Source organism: Drosophila suzukii, chromosome 2R (genome assembly GCF_043229965.1).
Source record: "Drosophila suzukii chromosome 2R, CBGP_Dsuzu_IsoJpt1.0, whole genome shotgun sequence".
NCBI classification, from domain to species: domain Eukaryota; kingdom Metazoa; phylum Arthropoda; class Insecta; order Diptera; family Drosophilidae; genus Drosophila; species Drosophila suzukii.
The window spans coordinates 19,986,274-20,009,176 of NC_092081.1; the positions used below are offsets into that span (position 1 = coordinate 19,986,274).

General features: G+C 39.5%; 2 protein-coding genes and 3 non-coding genes across 10 annotated transcripts; 4 read left to right on the top strand and 1 right to left on the bottom strand.

Moving 5' to 3' along the window:
- Nucleotides 1-8: 8 nt before the first annotated feature.
- Nucleotides 9-508, top strand: LOC108008926 (lysozyme P). Its single transcript, XM_017072835.4, has one exon. The coding sequence runs from the start codon at nucleotides 44-46 to the stop codon at nucleotides 491-493; it is 450 nt and encodes a 149-aa protein (XP_016928324.2). The 5' UTR covers nucleotides 9-43; the 3' UTR covers nucleotides 494-508.
- Nucleotides 509-1,341: 833 nt separating this feature from the next.
- mrj (DnaJ heat shock protein family (Hsp40) member B6 mrj) lies at nucleotides 1,342-21,637 on the top strand. Of its 6 annotated transcripts, none has more exons than XM_017074741.4 (8): nucleotides 1,342-1,458; nucleotides 1,979-2,020; nucleotides 18,214-18,400; nucleotides 18,745-18,854; nucleotides 18,993-19,250; nucleotides 19,854-20,060; nucleotides 20,126-20,435; nucleotides 20,507-21,637. In XM_017074741.4, exons 3-8 carry the CDS (start codon nucleotides 18,336-18,338, stop codon nucleotides 20,610-20,612), a joined length of 1,056 nt encoding a protein of 351 aa, XP_016930230.2. In that variant the 5' UTR covers nucleotides 1,342-1,458; nucleotides 1,979-2,020; nucleotides 18,214-18,335; the 3' UTR covers nucleotides 20,613-21,637. The 6 variants fall into 6 exon arrangements, with proteins under 6 accessions (XP_016930230.2, XP_016930235.2, XP_016930232.2 ...); XM_017074743.4 differs by lacking the exon at nucleotides 1,342-1,458 and adding an exon at nucleotides 1,472-1,653; XM_036813245.3 differs by lacking the exons at nucleotides 1,342-1,458; nucleotides 1,979-2,020 and adding exons at nucleotides 13,175-13,349; nucleotides 13,832-13,994.
- TRNAE-CUC (transfer RNA glutamic acid (anticodon CUC)) lies at nucleotides 3,243-3,314 on the bottom strand. Its single transcript has one exon. It is a non-coding gene; the product is annotated as a tRNA-Glu (tRNA).
- Nucleotides 3,507-3,578, top strand: TRNAE-UUC (transfer RNA glutamic acid (anticodon UUC)). Its single transcript has one exon. It is a non-coding gene; the product is annotated as a tRNA-Glu (tRNA).
- TRNAQ-CUG (transfer RNA glutamine (anticodon CUG)) lies at nucleotides 16,199-16,270 on the top strand. Its single transcript has one exon. It is a non-coding gene; the product is annotated as a tRNA-Gln (tRNA).
- Nucleotides 21,638-22,903: the final 1,266 nt, after the last annotated feature.

Consider the following 22,903-nt stretch of genomic DNA (forward strand, 5'->3'; position numbering starts at 1 on the left):
AAAAGCGATGATTCCCAATTAGAAACGGTCATTGTTTCCGAAGATGTGGCCCATTTGGCTGCTTGTTCTCTCGTTATCGTTATCACAGGCTAATGGAAGGCAGGTGGGCAGATGCAGTTTGGCCCGCCAGCTTTATAGATATGGAATGCCCTACAACGAGCTACCCGACTGGCTGTGCCTCGTGGAGGGCGAGAGTTCCTTCAGCACGAAGGCCATCAATCCATCCAACGCGGATGGCTCTGTGGACTGGGGTCTTTTCCAGATCAACGATCGCTACTGGTGCAAACCCGCCGATGGTCGTCCTTCCAACGATCTCTGTCGACTGCCCTGCCGCCTGCTGTTGAGTGACGATATCCGGTATTCAATTGCCTGTGCCAAGTATATCAGGAAGCAGCAGGGATTCTCCGCGTGGGTGGCTTGGAACAACCGCTGCCAGGGTGTCAAGGCCAATGTCAATCACTGCTTCCGGCGGAGGTTCAGGAATTCTGGTTGAGTTCTTTTAGGAGTTCTCAAATAAATTTGATTAAGATCATAAACAACTTTTTGGTAATTTTAGATTAAGCTTATAAAATAATAATGAATGTATAAATTATGATAAATAAAATAAATGATTAAATTAATAAATTAAGAGGAATTATATAAAACATGTTTCAAAGGTGAAATTGACTTTTGGCTTTAACAATTATTGGGGTAATCACATTATAAATATTGTAGACTTCCGCTAAACCATTGTATTTCTACCTTCATCTGTGAACCTTAAAGTAGACCTCAATAAATGGTTTGAAAATGTTTAACGAACTAGGCAAAATCACAAAATACTTTTAGTCAGTTCAAAATAAACCGCCATGATTTTTACCTTGTACTTGTAGAATGTAATGTATATTGACATGTAAGACAAGCTTACGTGTAAACTTGTTAAAAAATCCGTTCAGCTTTAATATATATAGAGCATTTTTTATTATTTAAATTGTTTGGCAGTTTTCTTAGAAAAATTGCTCTCTTCCTGAAATCTGCGCTTTTCCTCTTGATCTATTCATCCATTTTTTAGCAACGTGGTCTGGTTATTTTTATAAGTTTCCTATGATATAATGTTACGAAGTATATATATATATATAATATATATATGTATATCCTTCAATGTCATAGTCTATGCCGATTATTGGACACCTGTAATTTACTTTGTGAAATTTAAAACTTTCATCGTTCACCAAAGTCGGTATAATTTTTAGATTTGAATTTTGGTAAGCCGTTTTCTCTGGGATTTTTAGTATTTTAATTTAAATTAATACTATCTGAATACCAATTCAATTCATACTTAAAATACCAAAAAAGTTGATGTTTTCAAACACTGGCGTTTATAATCAGCTGTGGAAAAAGCGCGCTTGGCCAAAAGCGAAGTAGTAGCGGGTGAATTTTGTGTTCTTCGACTGCAAGCGCGTGGATTTGTGCAGACTGACGGTAATTCAAGTGCAGTTAATTGGCCAGCTAAATAATTATAAAAAAATGAAAATGCACAAAGGCAGCCAATAAGAAAAAAAAATAAGTGAAGTTGACATTGAAGTCGCAGCGAGTGTGAGTGTGTGCGTTTGAGCTTGTGTGCTGGTGTGTGCAAAATTCTTTTGTGCTGTTTTCTGTGCATAAAATAATTGCAAAGTAAGCTGAATAGCGAATTTCAAATGGAAACGGCACGCTTCGAGCTCGATTAGTTGTTTTGTAAAAAATCAATAAAGCGCTGTAATTGTCGCCGTGTTTTTGTTGTTGTTGCTGCTGCGGCAGGAGTTTCCGTCAACAACTTGCGTCTCTCTCGCCTCTCTCTCCCTCTCTTACGTGTATACCCCTCTCTCTCCCACGCGCGGGGTCTTATCTTGTTTACACATACTTATTTGTAGTTTTACTATATCGTGTTGGATTCGCATTTGTTAGATACTTCTAATGAAATTAATTGTACGCTTGTTTTTTTCGGTTCGGCACCACACAGGAAGCAGAAGATTTCCAGCTAAAAACAACGCTTAAAGTAAAGGTAAGCAGAAAAACGAAAATAATAAACAAAATAAGCACGGAACTTTTGACAAGTTCAATAATCGAAAGTACGCCTCTATTGTCCTCTCTGTTGCACGCACGCACACGGCCGTATGCTAATTACAACGGTTCATTGCTCTGCTCATCGAGATTTTGACATATTGTTGCTGTCCCCTTTTGACATGTTGCGGCGTGTTTCCTCAAAAGATAAAATAATGCAGCAGCAGCTGCCGCTCGATACCGTTAAACTCGTTTCTGACTCAAAATGCCAATTGTTTTCGTTAGCGCTAACGTTAATTTGCCTTTTTTGGCCAGCTCGCAATTTGCCTGTCCCGCAGCTAGGCTCTCTCAAATTTGTTGCAATTAAAAATTGATTTTCCGTTTGCCAAGTCAGCTTGTAAATATCTAACAACAACCAAACGGACAAACATTGGTTTCTGCAACAATGAAAAAGCAATTTTCCGTATCTACAGCAAAAAAAAAGAAAAAACGTTAAAAACTCAGTCAAGGCATTGTGTCTGTTTTATTGTTGTTGCCATTCGCTTGCCACACGTTTTGCGGCAGGCTATTGTCGTTGTTGCTGTTGTTTCCAGTATATGTTGCAATGCTGGGCATGCCTAATTTTCGGTTTAACAAAAGTTAAGTACTCTGGCTCTTTGAGCTTTTGCCCGTCGTTAACAAAACCGTTTTTTCCTCGTTGGTTTTTTATTTCTCTTTATAAGCACGGGCATCAACAATTGACAACTGGGACCAACGAAAAGCAACGACATTTCTTTCCCCTCAAAAAATGCCCAAATTATTTCGTAGCGTGTCCGATTGGCATCAATTGGGTGGCGCTAGGCAGTTGCAAAGATGAAATTCAAAGAAAGCACACAAGAAAAGTCAAAACAAACATAAATTTAGTAATTACCGATAGCTATTAGGTCTATAATATATGCATACACAGCGGTGATAAATCAACGGGGAAAATCAATTCCATATTGTTTGCTATAAGTAAACATAACTTCATAGACCAGTTTAAAAATAAAAATTAAGAAACTCATTTCACCAATAGTATTTAAAACAAAAGCACTTCCCAGATAAAATGGGAGACTTAGCCTCAGAAGAGCATACCTTGCTTTGCTGATGACTGGTAAAACTTAAGGCAAAACTGTGTTTTAAAACACAAAATTAAAAATAAATTTTAATACTAAATAAAAAAAAACAAAGTGAAGCAAAAAAGTTTCCCATACCGGGAATCGAACCCGGGCCTTCCGGGTGAGAGCCGGATATCCTAACCACTAGACAATATGGGACTTGTGTGAACGGCGGCCAAAGCGTGTTCTTATTCTGGTCCTTAGCACATGTCCCAAGTCGCTTGCGGCAAATTTCTATTTTTAATTTCATATTTAACAAGGCACAAAATTCCTGGAAGTATACTTATGTATACTATTTTCAAGTAGATGGAGGCCAGCATCATTATATAAGTTGGAAGAATGTAGAACATATCCCATATGGTCTAGTGGCTAGGATATCTGGCTTTCACCCAGAAGGCCCGGGTTCGATTCCCGGTATGGGAAGTACTTTTTTATTTTTTGTAATTAAATCAATTACCCTGCTTTACAAGCCCCATCAATCTAGCTCTCTCTCTCACTTCTCTTCAATTGCATCGCACAAAGGCATCAATTGGTATGGAGTCGAAAATCAGACAACAACTCCACTTATTGACCTGCACTTAGAGGCGGTATAACACGAAGCGTGGTTCAAGTGGTGTTTTAATGAGTCTCAGCTGGGTATGATCCGGCTCAATGAACTTCCTCGGCCCCCCGTCAGGCGTTTTCCATCAAGTGCTGCAGCTGCAACTCAATTTTCCAAGCATCGTTGCTGGATGGAAAAAACGGCTAATTCATCAAAAGTGTGGCAGAGCCGAGAGCCAAAAACAGTGGGCCATTGTTGTTGCCAATCACGCCCACTTTTCGCTGGTGTCCGCCCCATTCGATGCATGCCGCCTGCCAGTTTCTTGCCACTTTCCAAGTCAATTGAAAAACTCGTGTAGCTTTTTATATGCCATCATCATCATCATCATCCGTAGTATGCCTGTTTGTTGAACGAGCTTATGTTTCGTATCCAGGCATTAGAAGCGCGTGTGAGACGTACGATTGAGCAAGAAGCGAAGAAAAAGGTAAAGCGTACAAATTACCATTTTTTATAGTTTCTATGTGAGTATGTTTTCTGATATTTTTGTGTTTTTTTTTATTCCTCAAAGAAAGCCAAGCCCCGACAATCGATGGCAGCGTGTGAGAGAAGACGGCAACTTTTTGGTTTCTGTTAAACGTTAAAGTAACGCCAACGCCGCCTGAGCTTTGTTTTTATTGTTAAACCAGTTGATCAGTTGAGCGACAGCAAGAACGAAAGACGCCAGCTGCTGCTGCTGCTGTCTATATGGTATGGATGGTATGGGTACTGGTATGGGGTATATATCTTCGAGTTGCTCACCCGACTTTCCTGCTACGCTGGCTGCATATTAAGCGCCCCCGCTGCGCGCCTGCGCGTCCAACGACCGCATTGTTTGTTGTGAGCTGTCTAAGCTCTGTTTGTTTTGCTTGATTCTGTTTTCAATTCGCATCTGCCAGCCGGCCAGCAGGTAGGAGCCCAAGTAAACTCTGATTGGGCCCGATCGTTCGGATCTGCAAGAGGAGCAGCCTTAATTGAATTGTTTGGGGCAGCCTCGACCATTTCCGTTCCGCTTCCCGAGGATGAGATTGCTTAACCCTCCTCAACTTATTTTCAATGATTATAGAATAGTTGAGAAACCTTAAAACTTAACAGTTTCGTTGAAGTCAGAAAATGTGCCCATGGAAACGGTATAATTTTAGATTCTTAAACAGCACTTTGAGCCATTTTCTCGTCCTCATCTAACTCAAAGTAGATTCTAGTCTCTACATTAAAATTTAAAACCAACTTTTATTTTATCATGAGGAAAAAAGAACACATTAGTGTTTTGAGATACCAACATTAGTCACCACTTGTTTCATTTTCATTGTCTTTCCCATGGGGAGCTCTTTGGATGTTAATTTGTAGAAAATGAGTCGTACTGACACGACTGCTGAAATAAAAGAAAATTCCAACGAACTCAGTAATGGGGCTTAAGACTTTTAAGTGTGCTTTGTCGTCTATCGCCACCATAAAGGCAATTAACATGCAAACTTTACCAAAACAATCAATCAGTTAAAAGAGCCACACGCACTCCCCATTTCTTTGTTCAGGTCTCGACTTTCGTGAGGTGCAGCTGGAAAGAAGGAAAACGTGTAAATTTCGTTTGACAGTTGACAGTAGGAGTAGAAAAAAGAAAAACAGGCAATGGCACTGGCTCTTTTTGGGGAGTTGGCCAATGCTCCCGCCAGTCCGAAATCGCAGTCGTAGTTTCACTTCACCCATTTAGCATGACAATCGGACGGCTAGAGGATGGGGCACAAATACGCGCGGGTCATGCATGGCCTGCAGTTGGAATCGGCGTACACACCTCTTTCGCTTTGTTTGTTGCAAAAAAAGTACAGAAATACAGAAACCCAAACCGTTTTCACTCTTAATTTTCATTTTAGTGAAAATCCGCATGGGACACGCCCCAGACTTTGTGCCCCCGCCCCCAAAAAGTAATCAAAAAGAAGGGCCCCCAAAGGCCATTGACACACATTTTGGTCCCGGCTTTGCGTGCTGGCGAGTCCGAGACCAAGATATTGGGGTTTCTGGTCAAGACACGACACATGTAGATACATCTGGGGAACCGAGCAGTATAAAGAAAGTGTTCGAAAACGATACGATACGATGCTGGAAGACGCATGTCCAATAAATAAATTGAAATATTAACGCTCCCAATGAAAGAATCGAATACTGGAGAGTCTGGCTGGGAAGACGAACTGGTTTTTTGGTGGAAGGCTTAGTGGTCCCAAGTCGTCTGGGTCCCTATAATCGCTCCGTTTGCCTCGGTGAGCCGCAGGCTGCACCACAGATCCAAAGATCTGCAGCAGCTGCAGCTGTGACCCACTCCCAGTTGTCCATTTAAAGCGGCCAGACGACGCGACGCGGTCTGTAACGTATCTCCGCACATTTATCGCCATTTTTTCAAAGGCATTTTGCAGCAGTGCTTGGCGGGTCTAATGCCAAAAAATCAGAAATAAAAATTTCACCTCCGGTCACACGCTTGAGAAGTCACACTCGAGAGCAATGGCAGCGCAAAACTGGCGAAATGAAAAGCGCCAAAAGCCATTGTGGAAATTGCAGGCTCTGGTTAATTAAACAAACTGCGCCCATGGCACATGAAATTGATTGGAGCAGTGAAAATGGAACGGATAGGCGATCTATCATCGAGATCTAGCCTAAAGAAGTAAAGGTTCATAATAAAAAACTAGGAAAACTTTGATTTTAAAAGAGAAATTAAAAGTAGATTCCATAGAACTAGCAATATAATTAAACAAAATATTCCAATCTTCCAATCCTTTTCTACAGATCTATCTAGGTCGCATAGCACACACCTTCAATCCATTATTATATCAATCGTATGTGGAACCAATCAATTGGAATCCAGACAATGAGCCAGAGTGGAAATGAATTGCAAACAATGAAAACCGAGCGCAATAAGGAATTTCCAAGCTCTTTACGAACCGAGTGAAGCGTAGGCTTTTCTATCTTAAGTGAAAAGCAGGCATACAAGTCGATCCCGCCATATCGCAAATGCATTACCTTATGGGGCTTAATTTGTGTTGTGGTGCCGTCGATTATTTTTAGCTCTTTGGCTAATCCAAAAGCAATTCAAGCCGCTCCATTTACTTGACTGCGCATTTTGCGGCTGATGATTTTCATGAATTACCAAAAACGGGTATTCGACCATTGAGGCGATTTTGTTTTTCTCTTCGAATCGTTTTGGGGCCCATGAAGATAAATGAATGAATGTCCGGATGCACTTGAAGCGCACATAAAAATTGTTGGCTGTCAGCGCCTTTGAAACTGCGGATTGGATCCACCGATAAATCGTCTCTTGTAAATTTCAGTTCGTTTAATTTACTAACTGTGCCTGGTAAATCAATCATTGCGTCTTCTTGGCCTCGTCTTCAGCCTCATCTCCATCTTCATATCCATCTCCGGCTATTTAAATTAACCGGTTCGCCTTGTTTGCGGTCCGCCTAATGAGCGGCACTTGTTGCCCGCTCAAGAGTTTTGGAGAGATTGCATCCACTAAGCCGCAGATACAGCCATCATACCATCGTGCCATCATACCATAATCATATCCCGTGTCCATCTTCATGTTACCGAGTTAATGCTTTCTCTCTCCGGGGATTGTGTGGGAAAGCCTAGGGAGCATCGTTATCGCTTACACGTGTCGGGGGAACCAGAAAATATAATTTATTAATTGGGTTAAGACCCGGTGGAGCTCGTTAGGCCTATTCGAACAGCAGGGGTAATGAACTTGATCGTTTAGATGAATTGATTACAGGAGATTTATAACAACATTAGAGATAATAATATAAATATTTGGACAAGTTGAAATTATAAAAGATAATATTGAGTTAGGGGTTCTTGAAGACTCTTAGCAAGCAGCTTCTATTTTGAGTACCCAATCTTCCTACTTAACAACTGAAAATGATGTCATTTAAAGTCTTTGTGCTTCTGTAGCTCTTTTAAAGCTCCGTTCGTACATATAAGTGCTTAGCTTGATTTACTTCAGCGCCAGATTCTTCCCTTGAAATTCTAAAGAATTTGGCATTGCAACCCGATGATTACGGCACTCATATTGCCAGTGGACTTGGCTCATTAGCAGCCTCGCTCTGGCTTGGCTTTCCGATCGAATTCATTTGCAGCTCTCCACTAAGTTTAACCTTAACACGATATCGCTGTACTTCGTATTATAGAGAGTTGAATGCTGGCGCGTGTTACGCATCAAATGGGTCTGAGTACTGAGATATGAAATGGTTTCAATTCAATTCGATTCGATTTCCGAGTAAAGCCAAGCTGAAGAGCGAAGGTCTTCAATGAGGCGCAGCAGTTTGACTGAGACTGAGAGTTGCCATTGCTCATTGTATCTGTATCTGAATCTCTAGCTGTATCTATTTCCATTAATTAGAGGCAAGCGATGATGCGTCAATCCCAGTATCTTTGTCTGAAACTGGCTCTAGAGCCACAGACAGGAGGTATAATAATAATTTATATGATTTCTCATATATATTTAATTTGCCAACTCAACTCTTTCGCTCCGATTTGCGTGCCATTTCTGAGATGCTTTTTACCCCTGAGTCACGTTCAATGTCGCGATCCCAAGCGTGATTCTTCATTGCAAATTGGCCAAGACAAAAAAATGAAAGAAACCAAAGTGGCTAAAAGGTACTTTGCTCCATCACTTAACGTTGCAGCTTCCATTTTAAGTATGGGGGTCTCCCATAGGCGCCTATCAACAATGTGGATTAAATAAAATTACCTTTTTGTGCGACAAGCAATTACTTCTCAATTACAAATTTACTGTCTTGGCCCGGCGCTCTCCTTACTTTTTATGATTATTGCATTCAATTAAACTAAATTGCTTTGGAAATTGGTCTCGTTTGGCCACTTGCCAGTCGTTTCTTCACTGCGGGCGCCATTTCTCAGCTTTCATTTTGCTAGATGGCTTTAATTCCCAACTATTTATAATAATTACTAAAGCAAATAAACCCACTCAAACACAAAAAAGCGGATCCGTAACTATAAAAAGAGTTGGTTGAGCGTGAGCGTCAGAGATCATTGGGGCAGGGTCTTTAACTTGGACGCAGGGGCCCATTTCGAACTGACCAAGACCAAGAGAAGACCAGAAACCATAAACCTCAGATACAAAGCAGCCTACGAATACGCGGGGTCTGTCTCGATTTTTTTATTCCATTTCAGCTGAGCAAGCAACTCACAAAGTCATCGTCACTGCCGCCGATTGACCCCAAAGTTTGTTGTACGCGGAGTTGAGTGCCTGGAAATTCAAATGGGTGAAAGGGGTGCCAAGAGTATTCCCAAAGTTTTGATGAAGTAATAAAGAAAAGTGGAAAAAGTTTAAGTGGGGTCTTCAAAAGTTGCTGATGTGCTAATGGAGAGTTCGGAAATTGTTTTCTAGTCGTCATAGAAAAAGACAAATAAACATTTAATGTAGTGGTATACTATTAAAACTAATTAATGCCTTAGGTTCGGAATAATAGTTTTTATAACTAACAAAATACAATTATAATCTCATTATAAAAGACAATAAAACCTCTCATCTTATGTTTAGTTGATTAGCTTATACTTGCACCTCAAGTGCTTAATTTAAACATTTTATAGAGCTCACAAATCGTTTTGCCATTATTTATAACTAAGTAGAATTGGCTCTTAACTTGAAAAAGTAATGTCATGTGGCGAATGCTAGACACTAAAATCTTTACGTGACTAGCGGCTCTTAAGAACAGTGAATACCTGTGGCTTTACACACAAATATCAAATTATCTTGGTTGGTTCGTAGGAAAACCCATCTTCGTTGGCCAATATGTTTTCTCCCTAACTTGTTGGTTTATCTAATTGGTAAATTTAGCTACTTGCTACAAAATTGAGCAACTCAAGTCAAAACAAAACTCCAATTAAAGCGATCAATCAGGTTGCCCTTTAATTTGGGAGTGGAATTGTGTTGATGGGGGTCTCGGCGATTTCCTACTTTCGCTAATAAAAAGTTTGAACAGTATCAGGTGGATTTATGGAGTGAACTAACGACGAGACGTACAGTTTATGTTGGCCAACCGAGTTCGTTTTTTATTTCTCCTAGTGCAGGCTAATCACATGTTTCCGCCCCAAAACCGTCTAAAAGAAAAATAGCCCCTGGTGGTTGGTTGTCTGCGGTTTTGCGCTTTAATAACTTCATTGTCAATGCAACATACGCTCCGAGTTGCACACTCGACAAAAAACACACAAAAGCAAGCAGCCAGGCTTGACTTTGAGGCATCCAGTGGAAGTCCACATTGTCTACCGGACTTGATCTAGATGCAGAGTCCAGTACACCGAAAATAAATATTATGTATGTTAAAACCTTAATCAAAAATCATATTTTTCAACGGACTTTATCGGTATTCAGTTTTTAACAGCAGAAGCATGCTTTCCCACTGTATACTGTGTGTGTGTCGGCAGAGCGGCGGCAGAGACACTTTCGATCCCGCGCTGCTTCTGCTTGAAAATACTGATCTAGGTGTATATATTTCTTATATCCAATAGTTATATCCAATATTACGATACCTTCTGATTTAGCATTTTTAGAAGGCGATTAACTATAATAGAGCTATACCGTATACCATCCAATTTCTTTCGGTGCACTAGCTGCACAGTAGCTCTGGCTGGACAGAGGAGATGGCTATCATTTGTGGCTTAGATTTATGTATATGTATATCGGCAGCACAAGGAAGCGTTGAACCCGTGTAGAGAGATGTCGGGTCTTCTTAGTTGCTGCGATGATTCCACAAATCAAGCGTCGTACATTGAGATCATCACCACCGGCTGTCTGTCTGATCTCGGGCTACAGGTTTATTTCTCGATCGGTGGTGGGTAGTTTTTATGTGACCGAGCACCGTCGAGCGGTCTTGGTATTAAACTCGACTTGCCTTATTTAGTTTTTGGTGTTTTATGACTGCATGACTCGGACACGATCGTTTTTATACACCCGCACAAACGGGGCGAGTCGGTAGACTCAATAAAGAAGGATTTACACATAAGGCATGATTGTATTAGATCAGAGGGCTCCTCAACTTCTTGATGGTCGGCAAATATTTATCCGTCATATAAACAAGAAGCTAACTTTTCGGAAAAATATTTACATATTCTTCCGAGTATCTGTTTAGCTAGAATCTGTTATATCTTAAAAGTCAGTTTTTGTGAACTCGTTAGCTGGCATTAAGATAATAATACATTGTTTAACATACATAGTGATGAGTTGTTGAGGGACTTCTTGTAATTCCCTTTATTATGAACTAGGTTTATCCAGGGCGTGTCACTTGTGTTCTTCTGATCCGGGTGAGCCCCAATGATACAAGACAATGCGTTACAGACTTCAAAAGCCACACGAAGCAAACATGACCACAGACCTCGCCCATCGAACATATCCGTACCACCCTCTTTACATTTGGAACCGCAGAAATCTAACAGCGGCCACAAAAATTACACAGATCATTTCGAAATTTACATTGGAATGATTTTTTATTTATGCGGCGAACAAACAAACGCAGGGTAGAAAAGGCCTTTGATTAGATACAGATACGGATATGGTGCAGTGATCCCAAAAACAAACTAGGGGGCAAGCCCCCCTTGGGCCAAATATTCAATAGATTTGATGATATTACAACAGTTCCAAGTGAGTCTATTAAAAATCATTCGCCCAGTGGGGAACCGCCAGCTGCAGATGAATCAGCATTCGGTTTGTTATTATTATTGTTGTAACACTTACAACACTTTTTCATGTTGTATGGGGGGCGGGGGAAAAGCTGCGGGCATGGATCTTATAAATAGATTGATTCCCACGCCCACGTTTCTATTTCTAGGTCTTGTGTGCGGCTTTTCTCAGGTCTTATGTCGATTGCTTCACATGGCATTGCATTGTCGCCGCCAGGTTTTCCCTCCCTTTCCTTGAATTGTGCAATTTGGCGAATTTCCACCTTGGCTTCCCTTTTGTTTGGTTTATTTTCCCTGGTTTCGAGCACTTTCCTTTTGCCGTTTTGTTTTCCTAGCTGCCTAATTTGTGTTATTTTCCCCGTAATAATTACTGACCGTTTACCCGTTGTTCCCATTTCTTTCATTTTGCTCGCTATTTTCCCTGGCCTAACCCGCAAAAATACGTCAATGTTTTGGTTTTCTCTGGTCTGCATTAATACTTTTCTTCCGCAATACTTATGACCAATTCGCTCGCTCTTCCCACCCAACTAAAAATAAATTCCCACACATCCAAAATATGTGTGTTGGGATTGTGTGGGCTATATAAAAATTTCAATTTATAAACTTTTCACCATTTTTCGCACAACATTTCACTCACCTCCCTCGGTTCTCGTCCACCACCTGCTGTTGTCTTGGGACAGTGGGTCAAAAGTTGAGGGAGTTCGGGTTTTTAGGAAATACAAATGACTATAAGAAAAGTTTATCAAATATACACAAGGTATTATTATAACTATAAGTATTTATATTATTATTTTAAGTATTCAAGGAAAAGCGATCTTAAAGACCTGAAGAACATAAGTTCTATCCATTAGAATTTAAAGAAAAGCGATCTTAAGGATCTGAAGAACATAAGTTCTATCCATTGGAATTTATGTTCTTCAGATCGCTTTTCCTTAAATACTAAACATAACATTATTATTAATCTTAAACATTATATAGTAAACTTATTTAGATTTTTTTTAACCTTATGTAACTCTTTAAACCTGAGTTTGATTTTGTACCTCAGGGGACTTTAAGAAGTAGAAACTATTCATTATAAGCAAGTTTTTCTTGTTAGATACAACATTTTGAAACCTTTTATAGTAATGTCAATCCGTTTTCGAATCTTTTATAATCTTTCTTAATGTCAACCACTGTTGACCGGCGTCAACGACTCGTGTTGTGAGAGTTCTAAAATTAAATATTTAAATTTGTCGTCTTTACATTCAGCTTCGCTCTGCCGCCTTTATAACGTTATAAACTTTGGTCATAAAACTCATCTTTATTTAAATAAGCAAGGCTCATTACTCAGCCTTCCAATCAATATGGGAAAGAGTCTAGGCGAAGGAGAAACCAATTCGGCGGAAACTGGAAGATGAATCACGTTGGAAAAGGGGACTTAACCGGTGGAACAATAAAACCAACTGATCAGCCTTTAATTTAAGGCCCTCGCTGATAAGGAAAGTGCCCGAAAGATAAATTAATGATAGTGAGGGGGAGGAGATAACGCTTTTTGCCAGAATCAGCGTAACAACTTCCGGTGGGGGTACAACAATAACAATGGGTGGGGGGTGGTAGAACCTCTCTCTCTCTCTCTCTCTCTCTCTCCTCTCTCTGGCTTTTGCTCCCCCACAACAACACACAGAAATTGAAGCATGGCAATGCCGTCAGCTGGTTTCTCTTTCTCACTCTCTCTCTCTCTTACTCTTTTGATCTGCGAGTTTTTTCTGGCTTTGCATTCAATTCTCAACGATTCATTGCCGCGTACGGCTGCAAAAGTTTTTTTTTGTTAATTTAACATTTCTTAGCTCGCTGCGTTTTCCGTGTTTTTGTTTTATAATGTGCAGTTTCGACTATCAGTACAAACGTAGCATTAAGTTAAAAACGAGATTGGCCATTGCTGGTTAAAAGCGATCGATGTAAATATATAATAAAAAGTGCGAGTGCAACGCTCATTGCGTGACTTTCCATCAAGCTCATATGTACAAATATAACAAATATATATAAATGCGCAGCGTTTTCTTATCGCATGCTAGATTGTGTGTGTGTGTTTGATTTGTGTGATTGTGTGTGATTGCAGCAGAAAGTACGTGTGTGTATGTAGGTTATGGCAAAATTAGCACCAAAATACCATCATCTCCCATGTAACAAAAAGAAAAGAAAGAGATAAGAGGAAACAACACGCAACCAACTGTTGTTGGCTTCTCCGCCTCCCCACCTTTATCTCATTTTATCGCTGTTTCTCCGCCTTGTTGTTTGCTTATCATCGATGCGGTGACACAATTCAAGTTTAATCGAAGCGACAACAAATTGAAAAGTGTGAGGAAAATCTCAGTGATGTAATTTGCATAAACAACAACAACAGCTATAACAACAACAACAATCATCGGCTTTTTTGCAGACCGCAGACTAAACGCATACATAATTTTTGGAGTGACTTCAGGTTTGGAGCTACAACTACCCCATGTAGGCAGCTCTTTTTTGCCGTCTCTGCTAAACACACTTGTCGCATGTGGAGTCCCTCGAGTTTGTGATTAAAGCTGCTCGAATCCGATACGATACGGGTAAATAAATAAATAAACACCGGGTTGAGTGGAGGTAAATAATGTGGGCTACACCGGAAAATATAAATATAGTTCCTAAACAGTAAAAACCCTAAAACTTTTAACAGAATGAGTTAATAATACGTAAAAGTATATTTTGTAAAGGAACGATTTGAAATGTTTAAAAAAAATTGTTTAACTTTCTATAGGCAAAGTGAGATTTCTAATAAGATCTGATAAAATACTCGGTAGTCTGTAAGAAATAAAGCTAAGGGCTAATGATACAAATATAATAATTTCTTTCATTAAAGAAAAATGAACCTAAAAGTTTTACTTCGTTAGCTTGAAACCATCGATCCACTCTTCTAGACTGCCATAGATGAACAACCCAAATCCTAAGTCTTATATCATCACATTTATTGGTTGTCCACGTTAAGACAGCATTAAATAAAAAAAAAAAAATTCCACGTTTAAAAAAACTTTGTTAGCTAAACTAAGGTGATTATAAGAACCGTGCACTGTAAGCAATAAATATTTAACTACCATGACTAACTGGAACACTCGTATCTTAACCTTCTTTGTCTTGCAAATCACAGTTTTGCCCAGACGATGTAGATCAAAACACCTCATTGCTTACAAATATTTGTTATTATTTAATTCGAAAAAGGTGAAAAACACAGTGATTCACTATTTAAGAAGTGATTTGATTTTTTATCAGTTGCGTGACCTTACACTTATAACGTCGTTTACTGTAAAGAACAATCTGTAACGGAATTTCTCACACTGTGAATCATCCCCGTGATGAAATGGTTTTGATATTTAAAAACCAGTTCCGATTGACGATTTTGTACGTGTTGCCTTAATTTCCTCATTTACATTTCTGGAGTCTCTTCTGCAAGTTCTCTATCTCCTTACTTATAAAGTTTTATTGAGTTTTAAGAGTTTTTCAAGTCAAAAAAAAGTATTTTACAATACCAATCAGACGGCACGTAAATATTTAAAATTTTATTGTTTTTAACTGACACTTTTAAGTCAAAATCTATTAAAATTCATCACACAACCTCTTGATAAAGCTGATTTTCGGGGTAATGAAGTCGTAAAGTGTCAAAAGTGTAGGGCTATAAAAAGGAAGACATATCTTGGCTTGTCTGGACACTCCTTAAATCTTAGTCTTAGGAAAACTTTAGGGTTAGGGGAATTCTTGAAATCATAGAAAAGTAGTGGATTTATAAAGCTGGGATTAGCCGTATTTAATCTTTGGCTTTTGCGAGGGCATCTCATTGTTGAAGCAAGGCAATCTACTGGCCTCTATAGCTAACTGAAAGAACCGGCAAATGCCTTAAATGCCGCAGACGCCCACAGAACGATGGCAAGGTGCTGAGTGACTGCCACGAGATATAGACTCGCAGATAGCCAGTAGTTTGATTCCGAGCGATTCCAAACGATTCCATTCGACTTGAGTCACAGCCGGTGGCGGTTGTCGGTGAAATCCAAGCAGGTCTTCCACTTTGTTCCCTGCCCCCTGACATCCCATCTTGGTCCACCTGGCTCCACAGCTCCTCCAAATCCCCCACTTCCTCCCCCGATTCCGTCTCCTCCGCTGACGTGTGTGTCATGCGGATGGCTGGCCAGCAGAAACGTCAGCGGCAGTCGCGGCTCGTCGTCATTTGCTGCTTTTAGACAATGCTACAAGTTCCTACACCTACGACCTAGAATTTGCCGAATATGTCAACAGGTATATACTCTATTCGTGGCCGTAAAGCGAATAAACTACGCACACACACACCCCGTCTATATCTCTAGTTTTCTATACGAGCTATAGCTATCTATACATATGTTCGTACATGTTTGTATAAATAAAAGGGGAATTCATTTAAATTTATTTATATTATATCTTCTTTTTCATGCAAAATTCATTTTCAATTTGTATTTATAATCTCTCGGGTGGTACTGAATCTATTGCAACATATGAGAACACTAATCCTAACGTATGAGAAAATGTCTGTTTTTTTCAAAAGGAAATGCAGCAATTGAAACTGAAAGTGTGAAAGTGTGTAGTATTGCGATTCGAACTTGCATGAGAATTACCGCCCCCTTGAAAGTTCAGGGGCCTTTGTAACGGTAACCAAGGACTCACACTCGCTATCCCTTTCCCACCTGTTTGCAGCATGCGCACTGCGATTTTCCCGACCAGAAAAAGGAAAATGGCTCAGGGCCAATACGGTGGTTCCATGGTGTAATGGTTAGCACTCTGGACTCTGAATCCAGCGATCCGAGTTCAAATCTCGGTGGAACCTAAACCTGGCTTCTAAGGGGTTCTTATTTTACCAGGTCAAATAATATAGTCGAGTTTTTCAGAGTAATTTTGTTAAAAATCTTGAACTTTCTAGGCCATTCAGTTGTTTCTAACAATTAGGTTGTTAGTTATAGGTAGTTTTAAGGATAATGGCATAATATGTTTTTGGCTTGAGGTATTATCTATCCTAAGTGAGAACTTTAAATCTCTTTTCCAAGAATACCTACTTAATATTGTTTAAATAAAAATAAGCTTACATGCCAGTATAGAATAATCCATGTCGATATGAATAAATGACCGTTAAAAATATAATAACTTGTGACGAATCTTATAATACTTTACATGAAACGAATTAATAGCACAGTGGACATTTTTCAAATGCATTCTATTGCTCCGGCCAGTGCGTTCTTAAAGCAACATCCACATATTTTAATACGTATAGTATAGTATATCTATAATCCATTCTGCTTTAACGCTTGTATTTGCGTTAATAGACAAATTTATGTGACGCTACGCACACGCACCCCATCGAAAGCCATAAATTAGATCACACAAAAATGTGAGAAAAAAATATAAACACGAACAAATCGAGTGAACCGCCCATAAGAACCGAACCGAATCTCAAGACTCAACCAACCCACACCAAGAGCAACATAAACACAACCCATCGATGTTGGTCAGTCGAACAACAAGTTTTGGAGTTCAGTTTCGGTTTGAGATTGCCGCCGAGTGTGTAAAATGCAAATTGTCATGTCACTTGGCCGCAGGGCTAATTCAAGCCAAGCACTTTCCTCCGCAACAGCCAACAAACAGACAATTGCCCGCTGTAATGTTTGATAAAAAAACACTCGCTCGTGAAATCAAGCCAAATTGTGTCAAGGGGCTGCATGACAACAAGCGGCAACAACAATAAAAATTAAATAAAATTAGCGACTATTTTGCACGAAAAAAGGGGGGAGGGGGATCAGGGTTCCGAGATCAGCGAGAGGGGCAAAAAACGCTTGAGCAACTTTGCCCCAAAAGTTGATGGACGGCTAACTGAGCGCCCTACACACGCGCCGTGTATTGGCCTCTCTTTCTGTCTACACGGAGGAAAACTAACACTTCTATAGACAAACTAAAAAAACTGTTACTTTCCTAATATAATCTCGAATCTGGTTTGAAACCCACATTCTTTGGTATCCCTTAAAGCAATGGTCATACTACTATTAAATCAAAGTAAGAGATACATTTAGTTACTTAGGATCACTAATAATTTTGGAAATGTACGCAGTTTTGATCCGCTAAATCCTTTTAAGCAATATACCAAAAAACACCAAATTAAGCTGAATAATATTTTCTAACCATCATAGTCAATATCATAACATTATAACATAACGTGTGATCTATAAGTTTATTATGTTCCGTATTATGATAATTTGTTTGTGAACCATTATATCATATTTGAGTGTCCTATCCAGCATAACTAATATCCAAATATTATACCATAATATATGATCAATAATGTTATTATGTTTGGAACTATATTCCCTTATTTGTGAACCATCATATCATATTATGATCTATAGTATTTTTTTATGTTATGCTTTTATGTTATGTTTTTTTCCATGTACTTCTTTGGTCTCTCTTTCCCACAGTTTGCGTGTGTGGGCGATGGCATAATGGGGTTTTCGAACGACATTGAACTCGAAAAAATTGAAAAGTGTCGGCGGCCCATACAAACCAAGCTGTCTTTGACTTTGCTTTACTCCCATTCGTGTGTGCTCCCTCAATTTGTTTATGTTTTCTATTTCGCCTTTGCTTTTTCTGCAACACGATCAAAAACAAAATCGAAATTTAGTTCTGTCGAATTGCTGACTGCTCTAAAACGGTACACTCGAATCCCCATTTATATGTCCGAAACCTCAACTAACACGCCTCTTTAATTGTTTGTATGTTTTGCAGAAGCCAGAGGAGGATCCGACCGAAAGATAAACGCATTGGATTGCAATTTGTGCTGCCCCAGCGAGAAACTGAGAAAATAAGCGCAGAAAGAGCCTCCAAGAAGTCGAATACACATCGGTAAAATGGTGGACTACTATAAGGTCTTGGATGTGGCGCGCTCAGCTACCGACAGTGAAGTGAAAAAGGCGTAAGTAAATAAATAAAAATAAATTGGAAACCAAGGGGCGAAGCTTTCAATGTTATATCCGGTCGAAAGCTGGCATTGCCATAATCAACTGAGTATAGCGATATATCAGGGTGAATCCCCATTTAACAAAGACGATTCTTCAGAATTTCAACTAAATCTTGATTAATGAGCTTAATGTTTTAATGAAAAGGTTCCATTTTGACAAATTGGTTATTAAGGCATTATAAAGGAAAGGAACTTTGATTAAAACTATTAAATTACATGTAATGTTTTCTACATTTAGGATGGGTATATATTTAACAATACATATATGTATTCTACCTTACAATATTTTCTATCCACAGATATCGAAAATTAGCTCTGAAATGGCACCCAGACAAGAATCCCGACAACCTGGACGAGGCCAACAAACGATTCCGCGAGCTGTCCGAGGCCTATGAAGTCCTGTCCGATGGTAAGTTCCTGCTAGGGAACAGAAGTAGCCAACCACTTCTTCGAACCCATAAACAATAAAAGGGGGAATTCCGAACTTCGAGATCCGTGATCTGTAAGCTGTGACGGAACCAATGCTAAGATTTTATTGTGTGTTTAGCCCGTAAGCGCAGGATCTACGATGCACGGGCCACGCTGCACAAGTCCTCAACCACCGGAAGCAGCAGCAACAGCAGCAGTTCCTATTCCCGCTACCGCAGTGGTAGCGGTGGAGCCGCGTCCTACGGTCGGGACTACGACTACGACTACTATCCGAGCTCGGGCTACGGATCGGGTGCCGGCAGACGGTCCGGCAACCGCTACCAGGCCTTCACCTTCCGCAACATTTTCGAGGGAACTCCGTTCCACAAGTTGTTCGGTAAAGGCCAGAGGCAGTTGCAATTGTTTTGGTTACTTTGGTTTCGCTGACTGACATCCTGGCGCACGTCGTTCTGTTCTTGTTTCCTACGTTTTGCAACTAAATGCTGTTTCTTGCAGTGATGGGATGTATCTATATATTTGGTTTTGCTTAGATAAATACTTTTCTAAGCTTCTAAGCAAGAAAAACCAGTGCATATCCTAGTTACAATGAATAACTGAGTTAAAAAGTTTAAATATCAATATGAGATCATATTCAAATAATGTATTTGATATAATAAGTTTCTTTTTAAGTTCAATTTTCTTTTTGTAAGGTGTGAACTATCTTATCAAAGTGATAATGATAGTAAAAGTAGTTTTCAAACCGTAAAAATATTAACATTTTGAGTTAAAAACCTACTTTTAGCTTATCATAGGGACGTTCCCACGTCTATATAGTTATAATATCTTGTAACTTAGGTAAAGTGAATATATAGTACCCCTCCCATCACTGGTTCCATGTTAGGTCTAAGCTAACTCCCCGCTGCTCGAGCGTTAATTACTAACCACATTCGATTTCCCTGATTTCCTTGACTCATCCTCTTTTTCGATTTATTTTCCACAGAGAAGAAGCGTCGCATCTACGACGAGTACGGCAAGGATGGACTGGGTGAACGTGGCCAGAGCCGCTCGCATGCCCGCCACCATTACAACACACACGATTTCGATGACTTCGACATTATGGGCGGCTTTCCGTTCGTCTTCCGCCCACCAGAGGAGGTGTTCCGCGAGTTCTTTGGCGTCAACTCGCCCTTCGCCGACTTCTTCAGAGGTAAGTTATGGGAAAAGAAACAGCAGCTCAAGGTGCTAACGAATCTTTGCTGTTTTTTTCTTCAGACACCAATGGATATTCGAATGGCAGCACGAGCGGCTCAAGCAGCAGTCGACGCCATGGCGGCAGCAGCGGGGCGTCTCGCCACCATCATCACCACCAGCACAAATTGGCCAGCCCGTTCGGGGCTCCCATGCTCAACTACTCCATGATGGACTTCTTCATGCCCACCAGCGGCTTCACCTCGTTCTCCTCGATGACCAGCGGCAATGGCAGCAGCGGTGTCACCCACATCTCCAGTGGCCCCAGCGCCGGTGTCAAGCGCACCTCCACCTCGACGGTGTTTTTGAATGGCAAGAAACTGATGACCAAGCGGTAGGAAAAGATGATTAATACATGCATTCTATCATTGTATTAAACAATATCCAACTTTATCATTATTTCAGGGTGGTCGAAAACGGCAAGGAAACGGTCTTTTCATATGAAAATGATGTCCTTAAATCAAAGACTGTGAATGGAGTTTCCCAAAAGCTCTCTTCAATAGCTAATTAATAAAATCCACACGTATAAATATATATATATATATCAATATCAGCATCAGCACCGGCGTTTGCCGCAACAACCAATAACAGCAAACAAAAATCAACAAAGAAAAAGTCATAAATGTAAAGCAGAATATTAACACACCACAAGAAGAACTCGGATTTCTTGAATGCTTCGATATATATGATACGTTTAACCATTTTGTTCTACATTAGAATTAAATTACTTTTAATGGAACGAACGAACAGCAGCATAAATGGATCAGCAGCCAGCGGAGGACCAAGCCAGAGCTCACCAACCAGCAGAAGTAGCAGAAGCAGAGCATTAACATCCACATCGAGGAACAAGGGCATAATCAAACATAAATTATCAAAATTCCTTGTGCTAGCGAATTGTCGAAATTTATAGTTTGCAACGGTGGAATAAAGCCAAAACCATCGGCAGCAGCAGGATCAACTAAAACACAACTGAAAATGCTAAGCGCTTAAGCAATTTAGCCACTAAGTTCTAGGGCGGGCCAGACTTATAGAGCTGTTCGGAGCGAGTGTGTTTCGGGTGTATATCTTTGGGGGGATAATTATGTATTTTTCGTGTATGTATCGTTAGTCACTTAAGTTGCCACAATACTTACTAGGAAATTGAAAACTCAAAAGAGGAAAACAAACAGATAAACGAAATTGATATGATTTGAATGGCTTTCGAGTTAATTTTTCTGTACATTGTAAAGGATATGAAATGAACGACTTGAAGCATATAAAATCCTTAAGGATGACATTAAATGTTTATAAATATTTCATAACCTAAACTTTTTATTAATTTTAATGCCGTATCCTAGCGTATAGTCGTTTTTTAAATGCTTAAGACTATTCTCACATAACCTGCAAAACGAATTCGAGGATAAATCAAACAAAATTAATCGTAACATAATCGCCCATAATTTAATAATTTTGTTTTAGTAGAGCCTCCATAATGAAAATAAAAGAAACAAAAAAAAAACATGAAAATTTAAATATAAAATGAAGCGAAATAATTAATTCAAGTGTTTCTATCGTGCTAGATGGGTATAATTTTCATTGGGGAATTTTCACATTTTTTGTCAAAAATTCAAAATCTTAAATCCAGCGAAAAAAATAGGAATTTTGACCACCATTGCGCAAAATAATATTATTAACTCGTTATTAATTTCCCTACCGATTTAAATTGAAATCAGCAAGTTTTATTTTTTGACCATTTTTTGCAAAAAAGAAAGGCGCTTTAGGAATTTAAAATGGAATTTAAAATTTTCCTGACAAAATTGATATGCACTAATTTCTTGCTCTTTGACACCAGGTCAACAGAATCCGTAGCAGGTGGTTGCTGGGCGCTAACATTTCCTTACTGGAAGTCAACCGTTAGATTAACATAAGCAGACTAGAGATGGGCAATAGCTCGTTCGGCAACAACGCCTCCACATATTTTGAAGTGGCACACCTCTAGATAGGCCTTAAAAACTAATCGTTGGCCACCTACGAATTTTCCTGCTCACCTGGTGTTTAAAATTGAAAAATCACTAGTATAATTTAACAAATCAAAAGGATTCGTAACATATTTTTTGTCAAAATGCTGTATTTATGGCTCTCAGACACCAGGCAAACAGAAAACAGCTGGTAGCAAAGGGTGAACTTAAATAACTGTTAATTTTCAAAATGGCGGCCCTTTCCATATTTCCCCTTCCCCAAATGACCAATAGGAATCTATTACAATGGGAAACAACCGTTAGTTGAGAACAAAGCGCAGACTAGAGATGCGCAACTATGGCCGTGTCACGAGTTTGTCACGATATGCACGAAATAAAAGTGAAATCCTATGCATTTGCATAGGCCGTGCCAAATGGAAGCAGTCACGTGGGCATCTCCAATTAGCTTCCTTTAAACAGATCAGCTGATCATTTCTCCACCTGCTAATCGTTTATGTTCGCCTGGTGTCTGAAATTAAGAAATCTACCTATTTGAGAGTTTTCTCTACGAGCAAATAAGGTATTTTGGATTAATAATTTCTATTGGCCTTTTTATTTGATTGTAGCGGATTTTGATTAAATTTGTCGGTATCAATTTTCGATATCAATTACCAGGCGAAAAGATAGCGACCTTTGGCCAAGTGATCCTGATCAAGAATATATATGTATACCTTAAGGAATCGGTAACGCATCCTTCTACCTGTTACATACTTTCCACGAATTTAGAATACCCTTTTACTCCACGAGTAAAGGGTATAAATAGGTTCGAATTACTGGATTGAAGTTTTATGAATCAGCTCTTTCA

Bases quoted from the DNA above. Each gene is read 5' to 3' on its own strand.
- LOC108008926 (XM_017072835.4), top strand. From the start codon at position 44: ATGTGGCCCATTTGGCTGCTTGTTCTCTCGTTATCGTTATCACAGGCT.
- mrj (XM_017074741.4), top strand. From the start codon at position 18,336: ATGGTGGACTACTATAAGGTCTTGGATGTGGCGCGCTCAGCTACCGAC. The intron at 18,401-18,744 runs GTAAGTAAATAA...TTCTATCCACAG, and splicing joins GACAGTGAAGTGAAAAAGGC to ATATCGAAAATTAGCTCTGA. The intron at 20,061-20,125 runs GTAAGTTATGGG...TTTTTTCTTCAG, and splicing joins CTTCGCCGACTTCTTCAGAG to ACACCAATGGATATTCGAAT.